Here is a 25,390-nt window from a genome sequence, read left to right as displayed (position 1 = left end):
ACACTAACTCCTATGCAGTGGTATATCACAGAGAACATTGTCTCAAAACACTGCCTCTGCAAATCATCATCATTCACAACAAAATGCCAGAAAACAAGCAGTGTGGCAAGGACTGGGGAAGCTAGGAGGAAGATGTATGATGATACCTGAGGAATGTGGATGAGCAAGCACTCAGAAAAAGAAACTGCAGTTGCCTTTCTTTCTGCAAGAAATTGTGTAATATTCTGTAGAACTAAACAGTTGATTGCTTTTCCTAAAAACGTGTATAGTAGGAGTATCACACACAGCTAATGCAACAGTCTCCCAAGAAGCTGTTTCTACTGGCGCTGGTAACAGTTGAACATCATTGCCATTACCATTTAACACCATGTTTGTTCATTTTAAGCTTCAGAAAAGAATACTGCTTTGCCAGTCCAGAAACAAAACTGTTCACAAAGCTGGTACAACAAATATAGCTGTAAACAGCATCTACTCATTTAAAACACTATTATGACACAATGATACGCAAGTTCAACATGTTAAGATCTCAAAACCAAGTAGTTCGAAGATGACTGTTATAAATTGAGTCATTCTGAATGTCTGTAAACTTCTCCTGGTAATGCTAAAAATTACAACAATATTGCCTTGTTTGTTTGCAATTTTGCCAACGGTATGACTTTGGGGGACATGACCTTGGTTTACAGAGAGTTCAGGAAAACCATCATCATTGTGGTCATTAAAGGGGAATTCCACTAGTTCCACCCCAAGCATTATTTCAATTATGTGAAAAGCTAGATCTCCATGCTTTTCCAGGATACATCTTTTTTTTTTGCCTTTGCCACTACCCCACCCCAAGCTTTCAGCAGCAGCTTTGTCCCAGGTATGGAAAGCCTAGCCAAAAGGCAGCATAAGACTTTCTTGCTCACATCTCCTGAAGAGAGATTTGGCATTGTGTGTAGGGGGGTGGCACTTCACCTGTTGCAGAAGCACAACAAGGAGATGAGAATTCTAATTTAAAAACCCAAGGCTGCTTGCTGGAGAAACACCCCAGAAAGATGAGGTCCAAGGGACTTGCTAGAGTCTGGAGTCTGAAGCTCAGCAAAGTTTGCAGTGCTGGACTCCCTGAGCTGTGAGGATGGGGAGGGAGCAGTGCGGTGAGAGAGCCTACAATACCTGAGCACTATTAGATGAAAAGGAAGGGAACTGGTGTTACCTGAGGGTCTTGGGTTTATGCAGAAGGCAGATGCCCACACAGTGCAACACTGAGGTTGTACAAGTAAGGTCTAATAATCCTGAAATTAACAAATAAATAACGGGGGGAAAAAGTTTTTAAAAAATTCTCTTTTGACTTTTCATATATCAGGTTTCAAAGAGGCAATTTTCTGTATTGTAGCAGAAGTCAGAGGAATTAACTCTTAAAACTTTGTTAATAGAAAACTGAGCTACAAATCTACTGCTGCAGCTCCACAGAAAGCTGCTTGTTAGCTCCTAGGGGGTTCTTGATTTTGTACCATAGGGAACAGATGAAGTGAAAAAAAAAGAACAGGTCAGAGGAGGGTACAGACTTTCTCAATCAGGAAGAAAAAAATAAGCACACAAACTAGCAATGAACAGGCTAAGCATCAGAAAATGTAAACAGAACAAACAACTGTTAACACCAAACCCAGTCATTTATTGCCTCTCTGCTACTTAAATAAAGCTTTTGGCAAGTATTAGGGATAAAGCAGTACATTTTCTCAGTGCTGAAACTGGTAATCTCAGAGCAGACAAATTAAAGGTCCTGCCAGGCAGGTTGATAAGAGTTGATAAGAGTCAGCTGAACAGAGAAAAACGTGCTCTCAAGTTAGGAGTCTTATCAATACTAATGTTATCTAAGGCCTGCAGCATTGCCAGGTCTTGTGATATTTCCAACACATTTTCTAAAATGAACTGCAATAAAGTTCTTTCCCAACATGATGAAATGTAACATGTAGGCTATTTTATGCCTTCTAATATGAAGTCCACCTCCATAACTTTTCTGCCACACAGAGATTATGATTTCTAGGTTTGCCGACACAGTACAGGAACAAGACAACCTGCATGAGTAAGACAATATGCTGTAGCACAGCTACACACTGTTCCTGCTCCTGTATCACCACTGATATCGGCAAGATACTGGGGCTGAAAAAGCCTTGTAAGCTCAGGAAGAGCACCAAACGAGCTCTGACAGGCTGTGTCCAGACTGAAAACATACAGAAAGCTCAGATTCTACTGCACTACAGCCTACAGTGTTCTTGTGGCTGCAGTCAGCAAAGGCAGAAATAAATTACTCTTAGAAGAGCTGTTCTTGCCTTTGCCTTCATTGCCTTCCCCCAGAAAAGCTACTTCCATGGCTAAAAAGAAGAAAGAACTATCTCTGCTGGAACTTCTGTAACAACAGAACAGAACTAGGGGGAAGGCGGGCAGGGACGGGACAGGAGAGTAAGAGCCTGAGAGTAAGAGAACTGTATCAGACTAAACGTCTGCTGCTTTGCTCAACATCATGACTCCATCAGCACAGCGGTCACAACTGAATATCCACAAAGAAGTGCAGCCATGTATGATTCACCTACTGGGTATGCATCCCAGTGTCCACCTGGCTTTTGTGGCTCGGGGTCTCTTAAATCCAATGTCCTCTCAATCTTAGTACCATTTGGTGGACTTTAATTGACAAGAAGCTCAAGGTAACCCAGCAATGTGCACTTACAGCCCAGAAAGCCAACCGTATCCTGAGCTGCATCAAAAGAGGGGTGATGAGCAGTCGATGGAGGTAATTCTGCCCCTCTCCATTCCCTTGAAACCCCAGATGGAATACTACTTCCAGCCCTGGTGGCCCCAACATAAGAAGGACATAGATCTGTTGGAGCAAGTCAAGAGAAGGGCCATTAAAATGATTAGAGAGCTGCAGCCCTCTTCTATGAAGACAGGCTGAAGGAGATGTGGTTGTTCAGCCTGGAGAAGAGAAGGCTCCAGGGAGACCTTAGAGCAGCCTTCGAGTACCCAAAGGAGGCTACAACAGAACTGGAGAGGGACTTTTTGTAAGGGCATGTAGTGATAGGACAAGAGGCAAAGGCTTTAAACAGAAAGAGGGCAGATTTATATATATTAGGAAGAAATTCTTTACTGTCAGGGTGATGACACATTGGGACAGGTTGCCCAGAGAAGTTGTGAATGCCACATCCCTGGAAGTGTTCCCCACCAGGTTGCACAGGGCTTTGAGCAACCTTGACTAGTGGAAGGTGTCCCTGCCCCTGACAGGGGAGTTGGAACTTGATGATCTTTAAGGTTCCTTCCAACTTAAACCATTCTAACATTCTATGATCTTCTTTCACACATCTTTTTGGTCTCCTCTAATGTTATGTACACCTTTAGCAAATACCACCTTCATGTCCACATCTTCTGTCAAGGAATTCAATTGCTCACTTACATTCTGCATGCAGAACCACCTCATTTTATTTACTTTGAAACTGCCTCCTGCTAGGAGACAACTGCTACTCGCCAGTCTTGTTTCTCTGCTCCTTTGATCCATCATTCAAGGCTCAAATTTGCAATACTGCAAAGGTCTGAACCCATCCAATGTGATCATGCTGGTAGGTGGGTGAACTGCAGTAATCAGCAAAATCCCTCACAGAAGACAAACACAATTTGTGAAGTCACAGTCTGCAACGCCAGGCATAGCTGACATTCCTGGGATTTCTCAAGAGCCATAAGTGAAAACCAAGAACTCTGATACAAGCCAAAAGCACACTTCGGCTTAGTTCAGTACTTCAACAAGCTCGACTTGGACATCGCTGAAGGACAGAACAGCATTGTGGGATTAACTCCCACTGTTTTGTATCAGGTCCTGTTCTCGGGATGGCGACTGTATGACAACAAATACATCAGTTCGCTCAGACAAGCATAAATGTTGGAATATTCATACAGTATACTGAAACAAATAGCCAGACCCTAAGGACACAAAGGATATTTATGCAAATTCTTATAAAATTTAACTTCAGTTAGTGCTGACCTAAATTAAATCCATATCCTTTTTGCTGTTGTACTAGTACACCTTCCCTGTTCCTCCACAACATTTATTATAACCAGTATAATATACCTTAAAGCAGAAATTGTTGCTTCTTTGTGTTTCAACAGCTACAAATGGAGTCTCACTGATTACAACTCCAGGAAAAGTACCGAAAAGCTTGTATTTTAAGTTTTGTTGTATTTACCTGCCAAGAAAATCAGTTATATTTCCAAGACAAAAACAGTTCCTGTGGCTTGAAAATGGTAGAATCCATATTTAAGTTATCTTCAACACTGAGTTTCAAGCTAGTATTTAAATTAAGAATTACTGTTTTACTCCTCTTGACAATCATTTTTCATTTAGAGTTTCGCTTTTGAAGTATTATTAATGTATTTTAACTGATTGAAAGAGGATAAATTCAAATGTACATTGAGCAGCTTTATATAGCCCCATGTTATAACATAAGAACTCTGTGCCTTTAACAAAAAATTGCTGATTTTATCACATGAAGTTTAGTGTTCTATCATAGTGCTTACACTGAATTTCAAATATTCCAACACATGTATAAACAACACATGAATCCTTTTTTTTATTACAACATCAAAAAATTAAGTAAGTGTGATCTACAGACAATTCAAATGTTGTGTATTTTTGTCTGCAGTCAAACAAGTACATTCATAATTAGTAAAACTGTGAATAAAAATAAGTCATTATAAATAAATAGGTTATTATAAATACGTTATTATAAATAAGTCAATAAATAAGTTCATACTATACTGTCTGCCTACATGCTCAAAGCTTAGGCAACACTATATACTCAGTTTCTGCACATGCAACTTCCACTTAACACACTTCCACAAGGACAGCACTTCTTTACATCTGCTGTTACATGAGAATGCATGCCTTTAGTGTATCATTCCTAACAGACCGTAGAGGCTCAGAGCAGCAGCTTTTGGGTATTTTTATTGGGGGGAGGGAGCAGGTCACACTTTATATTGGCACAAATGCTTGGTTTTCACAGCTTCTGTCACCACTGACAGCACTTACAGGTAGGTGCAAGCAACGCCATAAACAAACAACAGCTACATACATATATTTGGATTTAAAATCACTTGCTTATCATCATACGTGATCAAGCAAAGCCAATTCTCAATTCTCTTTTCCTTTAGCTGTGTGTGTAACTTGCTATATTCCTTTCATATTTAACATAAACCAGCCTTCAGGCACTAAACAACACTGCTTGAATCACCAAGCACTTTTTATCACAAGCACTAAACAAATAGGATTTCTGTGTGGAAAAGCGATCTAAAATGATAATATGCAAAAGGAGTTCAAAATTAGTTTAAGTAAACTTGTTACACATACCTCTTGATTCTTGCATATTTTGACTGTAACCATAGCATCATTTGAGATATTATGGATACTAAAATTTACATCGGCTCAACCAAGAGCAACACTTCACAGAGGGAAAATCTATGAGACCCTGTTAAATAATACACCGTCACCCCCGGCTCTGGTTCTCTCTGAACTGTGAATCATTAAAGGCTGGAAGAAGCTGGAAGAGATTGCCCAGAGAGGTGCTAATATGCCTCATCACTGGAAACATATAAGGTCAGGTTGGACAGGGATCTGAGCAACCTGATCCAGTCAAAGATGACCCTGTTCACTGCAGGGGGTTGGACTAGGTGGGCTTTACATTGCCTGTCTCCAAATGTTTATGAAGTAGAGTAGCAACACTGGTACTATCTTGCCTTTTATAAGTGGTTTACAACCATTCCAATAATAAATGTGATTTAAAATATCATACATAATACTAATGATTTATGACATAAGTTTAACAATGTAAAAATGTGAAGAAATTTTTTTAAGGATATAAATCAAACAATTTCTGAATGTTATTTATCTCATTTACTGCCTTCATTTTCTAGCTACAAATAAACCTCACACAGTTGTATTATAGTAATACCCAAAAGTTTTGTTTCTAAAATATTAAATATATGTATCATATGATAATAATTTATCATATAATTTATTGTTGTCTTTTATTTCTTTATGTAATTATTTATTATATACTATATATAAATTTAATGTTTAATGTTAATACTTATATACATGCAATATATAACATAAATACCAATAAATTATATATATAGTATGCAATAAAATGCTACATAAATACATGAAAGACATCATCTTTGCCTCAGAAATACTTGTTGTAGGCCAGGATAAAGTAGATTACCAGAAAAACAGAGTACTCAATTATCTGAATTACTTGAGAGGTAGTTTGGTAAAGGTCATCTGAGTTCCACAACAATTTTGAGGAAAAAAGTGAATAAGCAAATAATCACAACTGACGGTTAAGAATCCTTTACACGCCCCAGGGTAACCCACTACCATCACTAAGAAACTGAATCCACAGCCAGCTTGATTCCATCAAACAGGCTTAGCACTCATCTTGTCAGCATATTTAAACAGCCCACAGCACACAGTAATTCATTCTTCTGGCTGAAGCAAAAAAAAAAACAACTAAACACGTGGCCACCTTACATAATATTCACAGAACAAGGAGGAGGCACCACGAATAAATAAACCACAAAACCCAAGCAAAATCAAGGGTACATTCCTAAAACTACAAAACAACCAAATGTAAGTATCAAAATTCTGATTCATTTTAGCAGTTAAACTTTCAACATCTATTTTACCTGAGTCATTACATAGCATTGAGTCTGTTTCCAAGTGGTATAAATTTTTAGAAAGTAGCCCTTCATAACCTTAAAACCACACTACAATTAACATAGAATCAAACTGAACAGGTTTTACCAAGTAATTGAGAAAAATTGCAAGCTATAAAAAACACCTTGGATTCAGTACAAGTCTAAAGCCTTTAACATTTCTAACACTAGTCTTTTGACATGCTTGAGCCAGTGTAATAAAAGGCATTTCAATTTTACAAAGAATTCCCTACAACAGAAAACAAAACTCAAACCCTACTTCTAGCCAGACACAAAGTATACACTTGTGATAACATTTGATCCTGAAATACAATTCAAAAGAAGTCAAATATTGGAAAAAGCAGATATCTCCATGTTAAAGTGTCCAAAACAGTACTTTCAAGAAGACATTTTGAACACCCACTAGCATTAGTCTTACGTTTAGGAATTGCTTTTAAGAAAGGTAGGGGTGTGAGATTCTTCCCACCCATCTCCTATCTGTGCAATTAGCACTTTCGAGTGCCATCCCACTCCCAATACTATTTAAAATGTGTGCATCAGAGATAAAACCTAGTCTTTATGGACTGCTTTTATGACTGCTTAGTTTATGCAATTGAAATAGAATAACAAAACATCTGGAAGTTTGCTACAAACTTTCCAATCAAAAAGAAAGAATTCAAAGTAAAAAATACATACAGTGAACCTAAGTAAAAGAGTTCAGAAATAAATAAAACAATCCAAAGAACATTTCTAAACCTCTCCCTTCTCATTTTATTCCCCTTCGTTTAAATAAAAAATGTTAATAATTTAAGCTTTTGGTCACAGCAGATAACCAGTTTATCAAGTTATTTTTCAATTTTATGGTATCCACCAGATATTACAAAAAAGACTTTTTTTTTAATCTACCATCTTTTTTTTAAAGTAAAACTGAAAAGCTGCAGTGATAAGTAATTTTTTAAGTGCTTCAAAGAAAGTGTCCATACTCACCAGTACTGCCACTTTCTGATTTTTCTTCTGATTGGCTTTCTGGAAAAAAAATAAACAAAAAAAGGAATCAATGTTTCTGTGTTGTTTATTCGAAATTATATCTGAAAAGTGGGTTGCAAAGCAAAGAATGATAAATTACGACAAAATCACAATCACTGGACTTGATTAATATTTATAAATTTACTTTCTGAAGAATAATTTGCCACTAGGAGCAACAAAAGAAGTCCTTTAGTGCCCAAATTCAAAATGAGAGAAATGAAAGAACTCTATTACATCTCTGACTGAGGTCTGCAAGAATGAAGCTACATATTTATGCAAAATCAGTAGTAAGATTATGCTTAAGCAAAGTACATTATTAATCTATCTCACTGGTCAGCCTAGATAAAACAAATATAATTTTTGTATATTAAAAAAATAATCAAGGTTTTGCAAAAGAATGCTCTTAAATAGGCACTAGGTAGATTTTTGAACTTGATCAACCTCTTCTCTACTCTTTTTACAGACCACGCAAAAATTTATTTCTTCAACCTTTCTCCTTTCTGGTTGTTTGTTGTCTTAGTTTAAAAAGACACAAATGTTTGCTAAGGAGGGCAGGTTAGGAAGAAACAAGAAACCAAACTCCTCCAAGTTATTCTAACTTTGAAATTAAGACACTTGAGGTGAAAGGTGTGGAAAAGGAAAATAACAGCTCTTTATTAACATATATACAACAAATCCAAATAAGCAACAGTGGTGCAACCAAAACTTTCAGAACAAGTCCTGCTTTCCCAGGTGGTGGCCTCTGTGGCTCCCTGTGAGATTCACGGGCTGTCTGCGGGCTGTTCCCGGCAGCTCAACAACTGCTCACAGCCACAGGAGCAATGGCGGCTCCACGGCAAAAAATGAAGGGGGGGTTCTCTTTTCAAACCTATAACGTTTGTCCTCAAATGGTACCATATTATAGCCCATTTTATCTGTTTGTCAAGTACACCAAATACACATAATCTGAAACATCACCTCTTCCACAGAGCAGAGAATCTTAAGTATGTAAGAAGGAGAAACAGACACAGTGCTGCAGACTGACTTGCTGAAATATTATCACTCAGGTGAATGGCAGGGTCAGATTCAGAAACAGTTTTCTGCAAGAAATTCCAATCCCACATTTCAAGAAATGGCAGACAGTAGATGTATTTTGGTGAACTGAGTTCTAACACTTACACAGTCCTATGAAATTAAACCCCTACATAAATTTGTCAAGCTGATATTTGACTGTTCCTCCTATATTTCTCCTTTTTACACATCTTCTAAGGCAGAGGATATAAAGAACATTTTCACCTACCCAAAATACAGTTAAAACCACTAAAATATACTTGTCTTTGGCTTTCAACTCAAATAAGTCACAGACAAAACTGAATTACTGCTCTAACTCAGACTAATTTTTTAGTTCAGTTAGGTTGATCATTTCTGCCACTTACAGGCTGAGTATTAACAAAATTGAAAACAAGAAATATTTTTAAAAAATCTTTTTCTTGCCACTGATTCTTGCTGGCTTTCAAGGCTAATGTCCCTCTTTTCTCACTGAGATTGCTGACAGCCTGAAAATTAATGCAAATCTAAAAACCAGTCTCCCACCAATCTTTCTTTCTTTATACCAGGTGGCTGTCATTGGTCTCAGCAACTGAAGGCATCTGCTTTTTCAATCAGAAACCATCACTATATAGTCTCCTCCAAGCTATGAGCCTTCATAAAGTGAGTAAAGATTCCTGATAACTTTCAGATATATATGCAGGATAGCCTGTTTGCAGAAAACCCTGTATTTTCTTGTTGACACTATTTTTGGTGTGTATTTAGCACAATTACATCAAAATGTTATTACCCAACCAATACCCTAACTCAATTGTAACTTAATTAAGGAAACATTCAGTACACGAGATGCAAAGAGGTTAATGGAGAACATACGAACATACCAAGATATGAACACCTGTCTGGACTGAGATGTGAGATGCAGCTGGGTTAAAAGCTGTTTCATTTCTAACTCTGTTTCAACGGAAGATCAGTCACCTAGCCAAAACTATAGCCAAAGACATCACACTTAAACATTGCTAATAGCATCTCTGATTCAAATAACAATAAATGTATATTGTGTCTACAGGGGGAGTGTACTTGTTACAGATAAAGGTCAATAGGTTGGGGTAGGTTAGTTGGGGTTTTTTGTCGTTGCTGGGGGTTTTTTTGCTGTTGTTGTGGTGACAGGGTGTTGGGATATTGTTTTTTACATGCACATCCGTGAAACTGAAAAAAACAAAGATATTTTAAGTCAATAAAGCAGGCAGAAAGACTATTCTCATCACAGTGAGCTCGTTCTAACATACCATATAATTTGTGTGTCATATCCTCAATTGTTTAAATTTGTGTAGGAATTAACAGTCTGTAGTTTTAATAACAGAAATGAAAATAAGATTAGCTTATCCCTGCCAGCCAGCTGAGCCTCCTTTACAGTAATTTTTTAATCATCCAACATGCATATGAAGTAATTAAATAAATATAATTTCCATTTTTTTTGCCATGGAGAAGGGGTATGATGTAAGCAGTTGGAATTGTTTTCTAAACGGACTTTTTGACACAATAATACACACAAAATTTTGAGCCATCAAAATGATGTCTGTAATTACACCAGCTTGAGTCACACATTCTGCTCTTCTGATCACAGGTTTCATCTTTATGATCCTTAAAAATATTTGGAAATTTGCATAAATGCCAGAGATCTGAAAGGCTGCTGTTATTTCTATTTCTTTTGATCGTGAGGCTGCTGATAGGTTTTCTGTTTCTGCTAACAGCCCACAAAAGACTAAAGTACACAACGGAACAAAGAAGCATTAAGTAAGATCCCAAAGTATTTTGCAGACTGGAATATGTGGTTAAGTGACAGCCTGAACAGAGACAATTGGGAAGTACCGTTACAGTAGACAGGTAAACATCAAAACCCCTCAGCAGGCTGTGCTAAGATGGCGAAACAGCGAGGGTGTTTATTTCCCAAGTAACATTTTGATGAGGAACTTCAGAATTCAAACATTTATCTAACAAGAGTGGAAGTAGTATTACAAGGCATCAGGATCCTGAGCACTATGTATTTTACTGAAAATAATTAAGTGTAACTAAAGAAGTAGCTGCTTGAATGAAAGATTTTCATTAGTGTTTCTTCCTCTCACATTACTTTAATGGCTGGATATATCTGATATGTAAAAATACATATATACAAAATACAGAATAAAAACCTCTGAATGTTCATTTTCACTGAACACAATTGCGCATTGTACATTATACGGCAGGTGTGATTCGTGTACAAACTCAGAAAAGGTCCTTTTGTAAATGAGAAGCTGCATAAAGGGAAAAAACCAACAATTCAAAACAGTGGGAGAATTTTCAAGGAATGTGGGAATAAAGAAGCTATTCTAAGGTATATAGGCGGAGTTATGTGTTTTACTGAACAAGAATACAAATGAAAGAATTGAATGTCATGAACTGAGTTTCTGAAAGAGAAGACTCAGAAAACAGGAGAAAAACACAATGCTAAAAGACAGAAATGTTCTGTGAAGCATGAAACAGTGAGACAATCCATGCACAAATGCTGCTCAGAAGCAAAGCTCTGGCAGGTATTCTGTCAATGGAATTCTCTGAACATGTTGTACTTTCAGTAAGATTGAAAGAGCATGAAAGACTTTAAGGACACAAAAACAGACATTAAGGCAATCCCACTTATGAAGGGGGAGTTGTGAAGATATATTCAAAATTTCAATAAAATGAATCATCTCACCCAACTTTACAGAAATATCTTATACTTTATTTGTGTCTACAGTGTAAAATCTTCTTCTCCACCCATCAGTCCTTTACAGTTTGGGATCCAATTGCTTGCCCAGGTCTGTGTTTTCCCAAGTCACATTAGTAGTGCATTTTTCCAAAAAACAGCTCAGTAAGAAACATTTATCATTATCTCTAACAAAGCCGCATTTTTCATTTATATTTAGATCCTGCAAACCTAAACTACACGCTGGCAGAAAAATTAAGCATCAGGCAATTAAAGCAGGAAGGGAACTAATTTAAAATCACAATCAGAAATGTTTGCTGTTAAATGTTTAACAAAAGAGTCTTCCTCTTCCTTCAACCAAGAAAGAAACTGTTAAATTATAGCACTATCTTATGCCAGGGTGTCTGCCAGTAGGAAGCTCAGAAAACAATTTTAACCAAATATACTCTATATACCAGGCCCATGAATTGCCCCTAGATAGTTTGTAGCTATACATAAGATAGATTCCTTTTATTCAATACATTAAAATATAAGCAAGATGCTCTCCTTTCCACCCACCCCAAAAATTACAGCTATGATAGCTGATGACAAAGAAAAAATAAAATGACTGGAAGCACAAATAGCATTGTTGCATAGCAACTGTTGATGTACATATGGTCATGTTTATGGAACAGAATGTAGTTCATATTTAATGCAGAAATAATACTGAAACCAGCCTCGACAGCAAGACCTAGACAGCAAGAGACAACTGTGCTTCGGATCCCTCTGCAGACATGAAGGAAGCCACACTTCCCACCAGCTTTGCTACACTGATGCTCAGGAACACCATCCCGCAGGCCTTAGCAATCTACCCAGCAATGAAGACAATGCAATGTCTCACATGTGCAAACAGCCTTGCAAAGGAAGTAGGAACTACTACTTTCAGATTACATTGTACTACTCTGTATTACTCCCTAGAGCTATTTCAAAATACAAAAACAGGAAAAGAAAAGAAACGGGAGAAACCCCCAGAGTTAGTCCAAACAGAACGTGCAGTATGTGCAAATAGACCAGATTTTTAATAGTATCTAGGATGGGAGCCATTTTATCCAGCTTTATATTAACTCAGATCTAGTACATACACTGCAGAAGACCAAAAAACCAATTCATTAGGTGTTGGACATAACAAATTGCACTTCAGAAAAGCCTGCTGCTGTCCATTAACTAATACAGGATACCCAGAGATGCTGAGGTTTACAGTGAAAGAACTAAAGGATTTCTTCCAGTAAAACAGGTATTAGAAGCAAGCTCAGTTAAGACAAAGCAAAGCAAAACCCATAGAATATCCATTCAGAAGTATAGAAATTACATCATACAGAAAATATTAAATTACTTGTCAAATTTGATCTTTTTTGCTTGCTCTAAATGACCTGATGAGTCGATGTGAAGTGCTGAATTATCCAGAATATGTGAACTCCCTGCAGCGTCTTCCAAAATTACAACATACTTCAGAAAGACCATAAGAAAGACACCACAACATAAGGATCACAGGATTAAAGGACTGTACAGAATAGATCTTAAGGCATTCAATGTGCTCAAAAAAACAAGTGGGGGGGAATAAAACACAAATGCACAAACAAATAAACCGCACCCTTTACAAAATAAAACAAACTGCTTTATGCAATTTGCTCCATTTTAGGTAAATTCAGTCCTCAAGAAGGACTGAGAGCAATAGTGCATGAAGCACTTTTTTATTCATATTTAATTTGCCTAATTCCCAAGATGCATCCTTCCAGATGCATGACATCTGCAGTTTCATACCAGCTTACTCTCTGGCCCACAGTTCAAACGAGCATATTGCTTCTGTTACATGGTACACTTCACAAAAGGAAGAGGAATAGGATCACCAGTGCTTTTCAGAAAAAATGTGCTAATTATAATATGAAGACAAGTACTAGGTCTGTGAACCTACAAAGTAATGAACTTCAACTTCCTATGACTGTCTCTTACTGTGGACTGACTGATGTGCAAAGATGTGTAAGGGTTTTTTGAGTGTTTTTCCATGGTTGATATAAACATAGTGGGTTTTTCCATGTTGCATGGAAAACAGGGTAGCAGCCTTTCTTTCAGCTGGGATATCCATACAGTTTCAGTCCACTCTTCAGACACTTATTTTCATGCTAGCCATAATTCACTATGAAATTTGTTGAAATTAGTCATGGAGCTCAAAACATACTGGTGATACACATTTAAAAACACAAGGATGGCTGCGGAAACAAAGTGCCAGTAAGGAATCTGAATGGAATTTGGAATATTTGTGTCACATTCATTTTTACAAGCAAAAGAAGTCAGGCAAGAAAAGCACAATAAAGATTATGTTTGATTACACTCTCAACACCAACTTAAACACAACAGCAAGAGATTTTAGCCATTTTGCATCCAAACCAGTTCCATGAAAACTCACTGACTGTATGTTAGGCTTGCTAATCTCAAGCAAAACCAATTTTGACAGGGTCTATGCTTATTCAGTGCTTCATTCCAAACATTTCTCATGTCACTAACTACCTTTTGCTCTCAATTAAAATAATAACTTCTACTCAGTAGATCCATAGCCCTTGAATAACATTTTCTGGTTGCTAAGAAATGCAAAATTTTTCACTGATTAAATAAAAAAACTGGACAGGTTCTGAGCATCTAAAAGTTTTGAGACACTGGTATTAACAGATGATAGAACAGAGATAAATGGGCATCTTCTAACTACCACATAATGACTTTCATTCCAACTGATGACAAATACTCCACAATCCAGGTAAGCATCAGCACTCACTGCAGTTTAAGTTACTGTTAGAGGTTTCTGAAGCAGTATTTTGTATCAAAAGTGTCTTGGGATTTGCAGCAAACATGCAAAAGTCACTGAATGTATATTCTAAACACATCTTCAAACCTAAAATCTCTTTCTTTTGTCAAGCATTCTAAGGTTGGGGCACAGAGAAAGGAAAAAGGATGAGATACTACTAAAATGCTTGGAAAATTCTTGAAAACTTGCTTCCTGTCTCTTTCCACATTTGTAATCTATGAATTACAAACTCCAGCATTTTTAAAAAGTTGCGAGTCATACACAGAAAAATACAAATTTTTTAAAGTGAAAAACCAATAACACTATCACATTAATTTCAGAGAAAGGGATAACAAATGAAAAGCCCCTGTGTTGTAGCATAAGTGCTTTTATACCTAAACACAACTGAGATAGCCAAGCTACTTGTACCTTAATATCTCACTGTTCAGTCATTAAAGCTTTAAAATAGATTTTAAAAAGGAGGTGGTCAAACCTACTAAGTATTTTAAGTCTGTCCTATGAGTTACAATTCTCCTTCCTTCATTTATTTATCACACTGACATCACAGCAATTACTTGCCAGCCTACGAACATCAAAAAAATCAGAAGCTGGTCACACTGTAGTTTGCTGCCCTGCAGAAGACAGAGGTAACAAACAATACTAGTATATTTGTCTTCTGGAAACACTGAAACCTACATTCCTGAAACTGGGATACCTTCTGCAGACAATGAGATATGCTCTGCAGACACCTGCCTTCTCTCTCTAACATCCAGAACTTGCTCATGTAATTCCAGTAGAAAACCTTACAGCATAAGGGACTTATATACAAGGCAGACTGCTGAACTTACTGTACAGTATAACACTACCATGTCTCTTAAGTCTGACATGCAGTTTAGGGCATACAATCTTGAATATCCTAATCACTCACACAGCTACTGATCTGAAATTAAGGCAGGCATCTGAAATCCAGTAAGAAAAATTATAACCTCGCTGCTGTTTGGTTATTATGACCTTATTAAGCTTCAATACACTTAAACCATGTATATACTTCCAGAAAATGTGCTGAACAGATGTGTTTATTGTTCAAATGCATCTGTTCAACTGGATAGAGAAAAAAATCAACATTCTTATAGAACCCTATTCACAGCAGAGACCAACTCAAGGAGAAAAAGAAATACTAGTTCATCTCAGAAACACATAAGAACACAGAAACATTTTTTGCAGTGAAAACCCTAAATGGGAATGTACTCAATGTACTGCACTCTGTATTGCACTCCACACTCTCTGTTCTCTTCAGCAGACCCACAGCTGAACTGTACATGATAACCCTTTGTGAAGAACATAAATCAGTTGCTCAATCACATGAAGAAAAGAGACAGCAGACACAAAAAAATTACAACAGTGCTCTGTATGCAGACAGCAACAAAACAGAGCCAAAACCTTACTTCCAAGTCTTTTTCTTTTACAGCATTGAGTTATTGAAATCACAAATAATGGAATCAAAACAAATAACTTTAATTCTAACTTACCTACTGGAGTTTCTGTGAACACAGTTAAGGTCTGTCCTCCCACACTTTGCAAAAGAAATGGATGTTCCCTTGGTGCACTGACTGAAGCAGGTTTTCCTCCAATATCATTGATGCTTGCAAGCTCTTCATTCAAAGTAAATGACACCTAACAGTCACAATTGCCAGAGTGTTACTAAACAGACTCAATTACACTGTTTTACTAGTTACAAGGAAACAAAAAGAGAGAAAATACAAGTAGTATAGCACATTTCCATTTCAAAAACATAACAAGTGGGATAAGAGTCCTAGATTAATCTCTTGTTGAAATACAGAATTCAAAGCTTTCATGTACCTAATAAAATTTACTCAACTTTTAAAAAATTGTAAATTACCTCCTCCTCCTAAAGTCAGAGAACAATTTGATTAAAATGTAAGGCATAATAAGTTTTCAGCCATTGCTCAGTATGAGTGCTTAAAAATGTTTCACACAGTCAGCTGAGTCCCAGAAAAAGTGCTAAAGTATCACAACAAGTGTTATTAGCCTGGGACTCCTGAATTTCATACAGCCTGGAAGAGATTTAAACATGGCTCCTTTGCTAAGGAGTGGGGGACTGGGTAACCAGAATCACAGGCCACAGAAAGAAACTTGAAGAGGGATTTTTCAGACCAGCACTGTGTGCTTCTCCTGTGCATCCAACTTAGCCTTTAGCACTAACACATCTCAAAATGTTTAGAAAGAATGTCATCACTATGATTGCTGCTTACAGATGGGTAAACAAACTGAGGGAACAGACAGACCAGATGGAAGTCCCACAGTAAGTCTACAGGCAGAACTACTAGCAGAATTCTCTCCTCCTGATTCTATGGTACAGGTTTAACAAAAAATATGTGACATTAGAAACCAACATGTTCTAAACAATTTTTAGAATTCAAAATATAAACATTCATAGTCTTTTTAATTAGTAAATACTCACTTCCGTTCTTCCTTGATTTCTGCAAAAGAAAATATTTAAATATTTAAATATTTAATAAGTATATAAATATTTAAAATATTTAACAACGTTTCCATAACCTAATTCCTCAAGTTTAGCTTTCCTGATAAAAAAGAAAATTCAAATTCTAGCTTTGTTACTCATCTTCACTCCTGAGCTGCTCAACATTTTTTTTATTCTGGTGCCCAAGAATACACGTGAAAAGTCAGCACATGAGAACAGAAGCAGCAAAACAGCACATGTAAGTTAAAGAAAATTCTCCAGTTACATTTCTTAGGTTTAAGAAACCAAACATCATGTAATGGGATACAGTGACTCCCTAGCATAATTTTGTACAATTTATATTCCTAATCATATATCAGCAAGTACCATTCAGGTATCAGAGAAATATGTACATTGTTGGCAAGAAACTGGATTATGTATTACAATAGCTGCAACTATTTTACTGCAGGTAACTTCTTCTAAGAAATGAAACCAGTAAAGGTATACTAAAGGCTTACTTGACAATCCTTAGTTTTCCCACTTCACCTCTTCCTGAAGCTTTATTCCACTGTTGTGACAGGTATTTGGGGACCTAATCAAAGAAGACAGATTTCACAATAAGTAGATTTTAAAATTCTGTATTAATTGTGTATGTGTATATTCTTCAAATGCTTTTACCCTGACCACTTCAGAACACAGTATGAGGTAAATGTAGTAGATAATATAGAGTCATAGAATGGTTTGGGTTGGAAGGGGCCTAAACAGTCATTTAAGCCCAATCTTCCTGCAATGAGCAGGGACACCTGCAACCAGATCAGGTTGCTTAAAGCCTCGTCCAACCTGACCTTGAATGTTTCCACAAGTTCTCTGGGCAACCTCTGCCAGTGTTTCACTAGCCTCAACATAAAATATTTCTTCCTTACATGTAGTCTAAATCCACCCTCCTTTCACTTAAAACTAGTACTCCTTGTCCAATTGCCACAGGCACTACTAAAAAGTCTGACCCCATCTGTCTTACCAGCTCCCTTCAGGTACCTGAAGGCTGCTATAAGGTCTCCGTGGAGCCTTCCCTCCTCCAGGCTGAACAACCCCAGCCCCCCCACCTCTTCTTCACAGAAGAGGTGCTCCAGTCCTCTAATCATTCTAGTGGCCCTTCTCTGCACTTGATCCAACAGGTCCACATCCTTCTTATGATGGGGGACCTAGAGCTCCAGGTGGGATTTCACCAGAGTAGAGGGGCAGAATCACCTCCCTTGCCCTGCTGGCCATGCTGCTTTTGACGCAGCCCAGGATACAGTCGGCATTCTGGACTGCAAGTGCACATTGCTGAGTCATGTCCAGCCCCCTCATTCACCAACGTCCCAAAGTTCTCCGTACAGCTCCTCTCAATCCCTTCCTCCCTCAGCCTGTATTGATCCTGGGGATTGCCCTGACCCAGGTGCAGGGCCTTGCACTTGGCCTTGTTGAACTTCATGAGGTTCACATGAGCCCACTTCCCAAGCAGTTATACATATACATATGTTCTGCTAGGGAGACAAGGGGCATAACAAAAATAAGGCTGGCATAGAGTCCCAAATGAGGGAAAAATCTTATAATGAATCTCAAATACTATTATCCAATCATGAAAGGCAGAAAAAGATCAGCATCATATTTTTAAACTAAGTTGTCTCAATATTTTATGAGGTAAACCTATACTTTTAAATATTTATTAGAACTTATAATCTCTCCAGGAAAAAAAAAAAACCATGAACCAAACAATCACAGTGATGAGAATTTAGAGAATTACAAGTCAGAGACCAAAAGGTATCTCTGAAGGGAAGGCTTAGAGTTTGGAAATCTCAGAAATGCTGAGCAGCAGATCACAGCCCCACTCTACGAGATGTCCATTTCGCCAACAGCAGAACTACCTGAGGCAAATCTGCCTCCCATCACTCATTCCCACACCTCCACTGTATGGGGAAAAGTCTTTGTGCAGTTGGTCATTATACAGAAAACAGACCGATCTGGCTGGGAGATGCGGGGAACTTCCATGTTTTAGCTGTGCTGATTTTGTATTTAGTGGGTGGAACAACCAAATGAGCTTCCCAACCCATTTTCCCAAACAGCTGCACAAATTAGAGGTCAGTGCAGGGACAGGAATAAGGAGGCCTGCTTAACGTGACACATCCAAGAATTAAAAGCTGTTCCAGTGATGTTAACTCACCTACACACAGATTCCTTCAGTTACAAAGATTTTGGTATCTGCAGCATCAATTGACTTGGGCTCATAATGGACAATAAAGGCCTCTGGGAAGCAGCGTGCTCTTCAGAACTTTGCAGCAATGTTCTTTACTGTACAGCAAAGCTTATTGTGGCTCACACAGTCCATAGCTACTGAAAACATCTGTGCTTACGTAGAAAAATGGTGTGAGGCACAGCCAATGAGAAACACACTAAGCTATGCCTGTGGCATTTTCTGTTTCAAGCAGTAAAGAAGCACTTTGAAGTCTGACTTTGCCTAGAATAAAACTAAGCCAAGTTTCACTACAGAGCTGAGAAGGCAAAGATGATGGTCCAAGAACTTGTGAAAAAAAGAAACCTGCTAACTTCCTAAAGCTCAAATTAATTTAACATTAACTTTGCATTTACCTGTTCTTCAAAAACTCCAGAAGATATCCTGGAACTGGTGTTTAGCACTTTCCTTTAGACTCACAGCACTCCATAAAGTACTGTGGAATACCTAGAAAATCCAGATGTCCTCCAACTGTTCAGACTAACTGAATGTCAGTCCAGGTTCCCATAAAGTTCAGACAGTGGGTCAGAAAACACCACAAAAGCACAACAGAGAGCCATGAACTGGCACCATCTATTAATATATATTTTTCCACAGTTTTCAAAGTAGTAATTTCCTACAGCAGATTCCATACCAGATCACATATAATTCTCTTTCTAAGGCCAAGATAAATGCTATGACATGTGCTCCAGCTGACTCAATAGAAATATTATTATGTACTTGCACCTAACCTGTATTTAAGTTATACTGCCAGGTAATAAGGCAGACGCACATTCAGTGTGAGTGCACAAGGAGTAAAGGACAGTCACACTGTTAAAATCACTGACTTGCTATGTAATATATTCAGACAGGAAATTTATTCAGATTAAGAGGTGGCAGATCAATCATGCTTTTTTCAGTTGCAAGGGAAACAGCCTCAAAGAGTGCATTTAATCACCTTTCTGCTGGCCTACCTGCAATCAAGGGCTATGCAGAGAAAGACAAAGGGTTATGAAGGGCTGTGATCAAAGGATTACTTCTAGCTATCCACAGATACTTCAGATAAAACCAGATAGTACTCACAAAACCACATAATAAAGTCTGGAATACCACACTAATGACATAAACAATTACAGGAAAGATTAAATAAAGTCTTACACGCTGTAGACATCTTATTTTGCACCTTTTTCCTAACTTCAGCATAATAAAAGTTTAACTTATGGAGAAGAGTCAGTTTTCAAACTCTTAACACTTCCTGAAGGAGCATATGGAAAACAAGAGCAACCTGCTTTTACAGAGCAGAATTTTCAAAGATCCCACAACAGGATTAAGGCTACTGAACGTTTTCAAGACAAGAGGCCTTTATTCTCAGGTTTGTTGGTAAGAATACTCTTCTCTCAAAAAAAATATACACTTTAATCACTAGAACAAATCTGACGTACTAAGGAGCATCACTTCAAGACCTCTTCACACTGCTGCTTTCCTCTTGCTACTCACATTGCACAAACACGCTCAGGCTCCAGTACACAATGCACCCTGCAGATAGTGTATGACATGAGGGCTGCTGCTTCACACATCTTTCAGCTTATTCACAGCTTCCTATCCACCTTCAAGAGAAAACACAAAAGTAGACCCTACCTATAACAAACTACTTCCACTTTTCTGTAAGAAACTAAATTAGCTCTTTCTCTATATAGCAATCCATATGCAGTGTGTACATCAGAAACTGAGTAAGGCTGCTGTCAGGTTCTATGTTTTAATTTTCCTTTGAACATACAAAAATAATTACATAAAGATATCATCTTTCTAACTATAGATAAGTGCAGCACATTAAATAAAAAAAACCTGACCAACACACAGGGAATAAAAAATTGACAATTCTACCGGCTAACACTAAATGGGCTTCACTTTACCACAAGTACATAACTAAAAGTTCTTATAGTATTTCTCTATATTAGCTTTCACTGGAAACACAGAAAAAAAAAAACAGCTGCTTTCTGGACTTGTACTAAAGCAACTCACTCTATGGTACCTCCTTTTACTGCTCACATTTCTAAAACACTCATCAATGCATTTTTATTGCCTGTTAAGTAGTCTCCCTGGAATAATTCCCATGCTAGCAGAATACATGCTAAAAGGAAATCAAATAAGTCAGGTTTTTTATTCCATCAGAACTGATTGCTCCCTCCCTCAAAGGAAGAATAAATTCAGCGTCATTATCCCAGCTAGTGAAGACAGTACCTGTACTGTGCCTCTGAGTGTTTTAGAAGTCCTACTAACAAGGATGATTGTTTCGAAGTTCAAGTCTGAAGGAAATCAAAGGATAAAATCGTGCGTGTCCCTTGTTATGGTCCATCAGTGTTAGCAACATTTTAATAGTTTTTTATTATCACTATTATACAAGAAGACAGACAAATGATAAGCTCAGAACACATACACGAAGGATTACATTAACACTTACTTGGAAGAGTAATCTTTAAGCATTCGTTTTAGTCCCATTTTCTCATTAAACCAGGCAGCGCTCTCTACTCACAGAGTGGCACCAACTGTAAGCAGGTATGTGCCTGAAAATTCCTGGCTTGCTTTAAGAAACACCAAACTGTATCAGACTAGAGGACAAGCAAGTTTAGTGTCCTGTCTCCAAATGCAGCCAACAGCGGATACTTCAGGAAAAACAGGAGAAAATACGAAGAAAAGATATTTCCCCAGCATGCTCTTCTAATTTCTAGGATGTTTTAGCAGACTTGGGTTACGGCAGCATATTTATTTTTAATCCCTCAATTCAATTTTCTTGCCTGAACTTGATTAATGGTGTTTGAGCTTCTGCAATTTTGAAATTCACAACTTCTTATTGCAACAAGTTCCAAAATTTAACTAGATATTGTGCAAAATGGTACCTGCTTTGTTTGCTCCAAGCCGCATCAGTTGAATTAATCTGACACACCTCTAATTCTTGTGTTCAAAATTACTCTTTCCTATTCATTTTTGCCTATTCACTTCTTCCTTGTCCACACATGACATTACTTATTACTTCAGATCTCTATAAGATCTCCAAACTAGTCCTCTTGCCAACCTGAAAGGTATATAACATATTTAGGAGCTCCCTCCACAGCCATCATTCCTTGTTCCCAAGACAATCCCTGGTACTCTCCTCCGTACTGTTTCTAGGTCACTGTACACTTTCCACAGTGGGGAGGATGAGACCACAAATACATAGAGCATTCCAAATAGAGGCAACATGATGGTGCAATAATATTTTCTCTTTTGTTTTCTGTATCCTTTGTAATCACGTCCAATCACTCTGCTCATCTGACATGACATTCCTAAGAGTTACCCACATATACTGAAAACCTAAATTTCTTCTTGAATGACAACAACCAGCAGAGACCAAACTGCTGTGTATGTATAACTAGGATAATGTTTCTCTCTGCACGTCGGATTAGATTTTTCAACTCTATCTGCCATTTTATCATCCTGTCACTTGGTGTATCATGATATACTTCTGCAGCTTTCTCCTGTCAGCTTTCCTTGATACTGCCTTGGATAGCTATTACAATTATAGCACTATGCAGCATTTATTGTGGTTTCATGACACCTGGGTGGCAGTACAAGACACACCAGAGACTCCAGTGTCATTACAAAAGAGGGAGACAGAGGCAGCGATCTGCCCACCAAAAATTCTGCACAGCAAATCAAGTCTGAAATTCCCCATCATTTATAAGGGCCATAATAAGATGTTTTGGTAGCTGAAGTATGATGATGTCACGCGTCCCTCACCACCCAGGACCAGTATCTGGGTACCACCCTGTCCCCACAGGTTCTTTGAAGTGGATGGTCCAAGCCTGTTCCTAAAGGAGGAAGGAGAGGAAGCGCCAGACATAAGTGTGGCCCTGCAACAGACATGATTGATTTGATGATCTCAGTATCTTTTCATAGCCCCTTCACTACAGCTGTACTTCTCCAGCACCAAAGGCAGCTGTAGTGACAAGATACTGAGATTCACTTTCCTTATTGGTTTTTGGGTTTTTTGTGGGGTTTTTTTGGGCGCACTCAAACTCTCCTCAAGCCTCAGAGTTTTGGGGAAATAAAGTTACGCTGTCATGTTTGTTACTTGTAACAAAGCACCAGCCAAGGACAAGGACGAGATTTTTTACTGTGACGGTGGTGACACACTGGCACAGGTTGCCCAGGAAGGTTTGTGGCTGTCCCATCCCTGGAAGTGTTCAAGGCCAGGCTCGATGTGGCCCTCAGCAACCTGGTCTAGAGACAGATGTTCCTGCCCATGGCGGGGCGGGAGGGGGGGTTGGGTTGGGGAGGGGTTGGGCCAGATAACCGTTAAAGCCCATCCCGACCCTTTCACATTCCACGATTCTATGACGGCCCCCGATACCCAACTTTCCCTGCGGTGCTTCCTTCACTCAGCAGGTATCCGGGCCCAGTCCCGCGCTGTCCTCGAGAAGAGGCACCGGGGGGGCGGCTGCCCCGGGTCACAGGGCAAGCCTGACGCGGGCAGCCCCGGCCTCAGGCTGCGGGACCCGCCGGCAGCCACCCCGGGCACAGCGGGGCGGGGACGAGCGGAGGGGCCCGGCCGTCACAGGCCGCGCTGGGCCGGGCCCGCGGGCGCGCCGGCGGCTCCTCACCTTCACCAGCCACATGCCCGTGTTCTGCTTGGCGCCGGTGAGGTCTAGCTCGGCCCTGTCGCTCATGGCGGGGCCGGGCGGGCACAGCGCGGGCCGATCCGGCAGCGAGAGAGGCGGCAGCAGAGCACACCCGGCACACGGCGGCCCGCGGCGGACAAACTTCCTCCTCTCGCACTGCGCGGCGGGGCGGGCCCTCACTGTGTCCGTCAGGGCCACGGGTTCGAGTCCCCGCCCTGGCGGGGCTGCGAGGAGGGGCGGTTCCGGTGGCGGCTGCAGAAAGTTGTAGAATCACGCAATCGCAGAATATTCTGAGTTGGGAGGGACCCACAAGGATCATCGAGTCCAACTCCTGGCCCTGCACAGGACATCCCCAAGAATCCCACCATGTGCCTGAGAGTGTTGTCCAAAAACTTCTTGAACTCTGTGAGGCTTGGTGCTGTGACCACTTCCCTGGGGAGCCTGTTCCAGTGCCCAGCCACCTTCTGGCTGAAAACCCTTGTCCCAGTATCCAACCTAAATCTCCACTAACTCAGCTTCAGGCCATTCCGTCCAGGCCTATTAGAGCTCACCACAGAAGATCAGTGCCTGCCCCTCCACTTCCTCTCATGAGAAAGTTGTAGACTGCAATGAGGTCTCCCCTCAGTCTCCTCCAGGCTGAACACACCAAGTGACCTCAGCTGCTCCTTATACAGCTTCCCCTCTAGGCCCTCCACCACCTCAGTAGCCCTTCTTTGGACACTCCTGCCCTCCTTTGGACACTCCTGAGTAGCTTTATACCATTATCTTGTGGTGCCCAAAACTCCACCCAGATTAAAGATGAGGCTGCACCAGTGCAGGGTAGAGTGGGAAGTTATTCTCTCCCTGTACAGGATAAGTTATCCAAGCACACTGAAGAACGACAGCAGCATGCAAAATGATGATATTTCCCTTTGGTTTGCCTCCACTTATAGTAAATAACCCCAGTTCGTTCAGCTCTGCCTCATAGGTCATATTTTCTAGACCTCTGGTCATGCCCATTGCTCTCTGAAATCCCCCCCAGTACAGGTTTACATCCTCCTTGAAGTCTGATTGCTCAATATGAAGATTGTACTCCATCTGAGGCTGTACCAGCAGCAAGCAGAGAGTTCTTCTGGTACAATATGCAAGAAATTGCTCATCTAGCTTGCAGAAAATGATCTCACTATTACATCTCAGATATGATCGTCTGCCTTTCTATTTATAGGCAAGCATCTAGGTTACCAAGGAGGGCAATGCTTTTATGTATATCTGAAGAAGTAACAGCTAACATTGAACTATTCTGATTAAGATTAATTAAAATTAAAAATTACTTTTGCTTTTACATTGGAACTGTATTTGTCTGCAGAACTCACCTGAGTGGGTGGGTTGAGCTTAATATTATTAGTCAGCTTTCACTAGAAATTCAGATTTCATTAAGACAACCTTTCACAGACATACCAGATCATCTCCTTAAATGCTAACAAAAATGGAAGCAGATGCATCTCAACAATTGTAAAACCAGCCACAATTCCTAGGACTGTGCCACTTCCAAATATTGTAGGTCTAAGACCCTTAGGTTTTGTTCACCTAAAAAAAGGATGGATCTACACAGACAAACACCATCATTTTGCAGTTTGCTTTGGGTCCTACTCATAGAATCATAGAATAGTTTGAGTTAGAAGCAACCTTAAAGATCATTTAGTTCAAAACCCCTTGCCCT

At 39.2% G+C, this 25,390-nt stretch overlaps 1 protein-coding gene across 1 annotated transcript in view; it reads right to left on the bottom strand.

The window, feature by feature from the left end:
• GTF2F2 (general transcription factor IIF subunit 2) overlaps nucleotides 1-23,816 on the bottom strand; it is an 87,443-nt gene extending 63,627 nt beyond the window's left edge. Inside the window, exons 1-5 of the mRNA XM_017815107.1 lie at nucleotides 23,674-23,816; nucleotides 17,301-17,374; nucleotides 16,783-16,801; nucleotides 15,830-15,974; nucleotides 7,702-7,740 (exon numbers count right to left, since the gene is read on the bottom strand). Of these exons, the coding sequence (XP_017670596.1) occupies nucleotides 7,702-7,740; nucleotides 15,830-15,974; nucleotides 16,783-16,801; nucleotides 17,301-17,374; nucleotides 23,674-23,739 (343 nt within the window). The 5' untranslated portion in view covers nucleotides 23,740-23,816. The remainder of the gene's footprint in view (nucleotides 1-7,701; nucleotides 7,741-15,829; nucleotides 15,975-16,782; nucleotides 16,802-17,300; nucleotides 17,375-23,673) is intronic.
• Between the last annotated feature and the right edge of the window lie 1,574 nt (nucleotides 23,817-25,390).

Source organism: Lepidothrix coronata, unplaced genomic scaffold, assembly GCF_001604755.1.
Source record: "Lepidothrix coronata isolate B3197 unplaced genomic scaffold, Lepidothrix_coronata-1.0 Scaffold48, whole genome shotgun sequence".
In the NCBI taxonomy this organism is placed as follows: Eukaryota; Metazoa; Chordata; class Aves; order Passeriformes; family Pipridae; genus Lepidothrix; species Lepidothrix coronata.
Note: the sequence above shows the minus strand (reverse complement) of the source record. Positions and strands in the feature narration are given on the sequence as shown.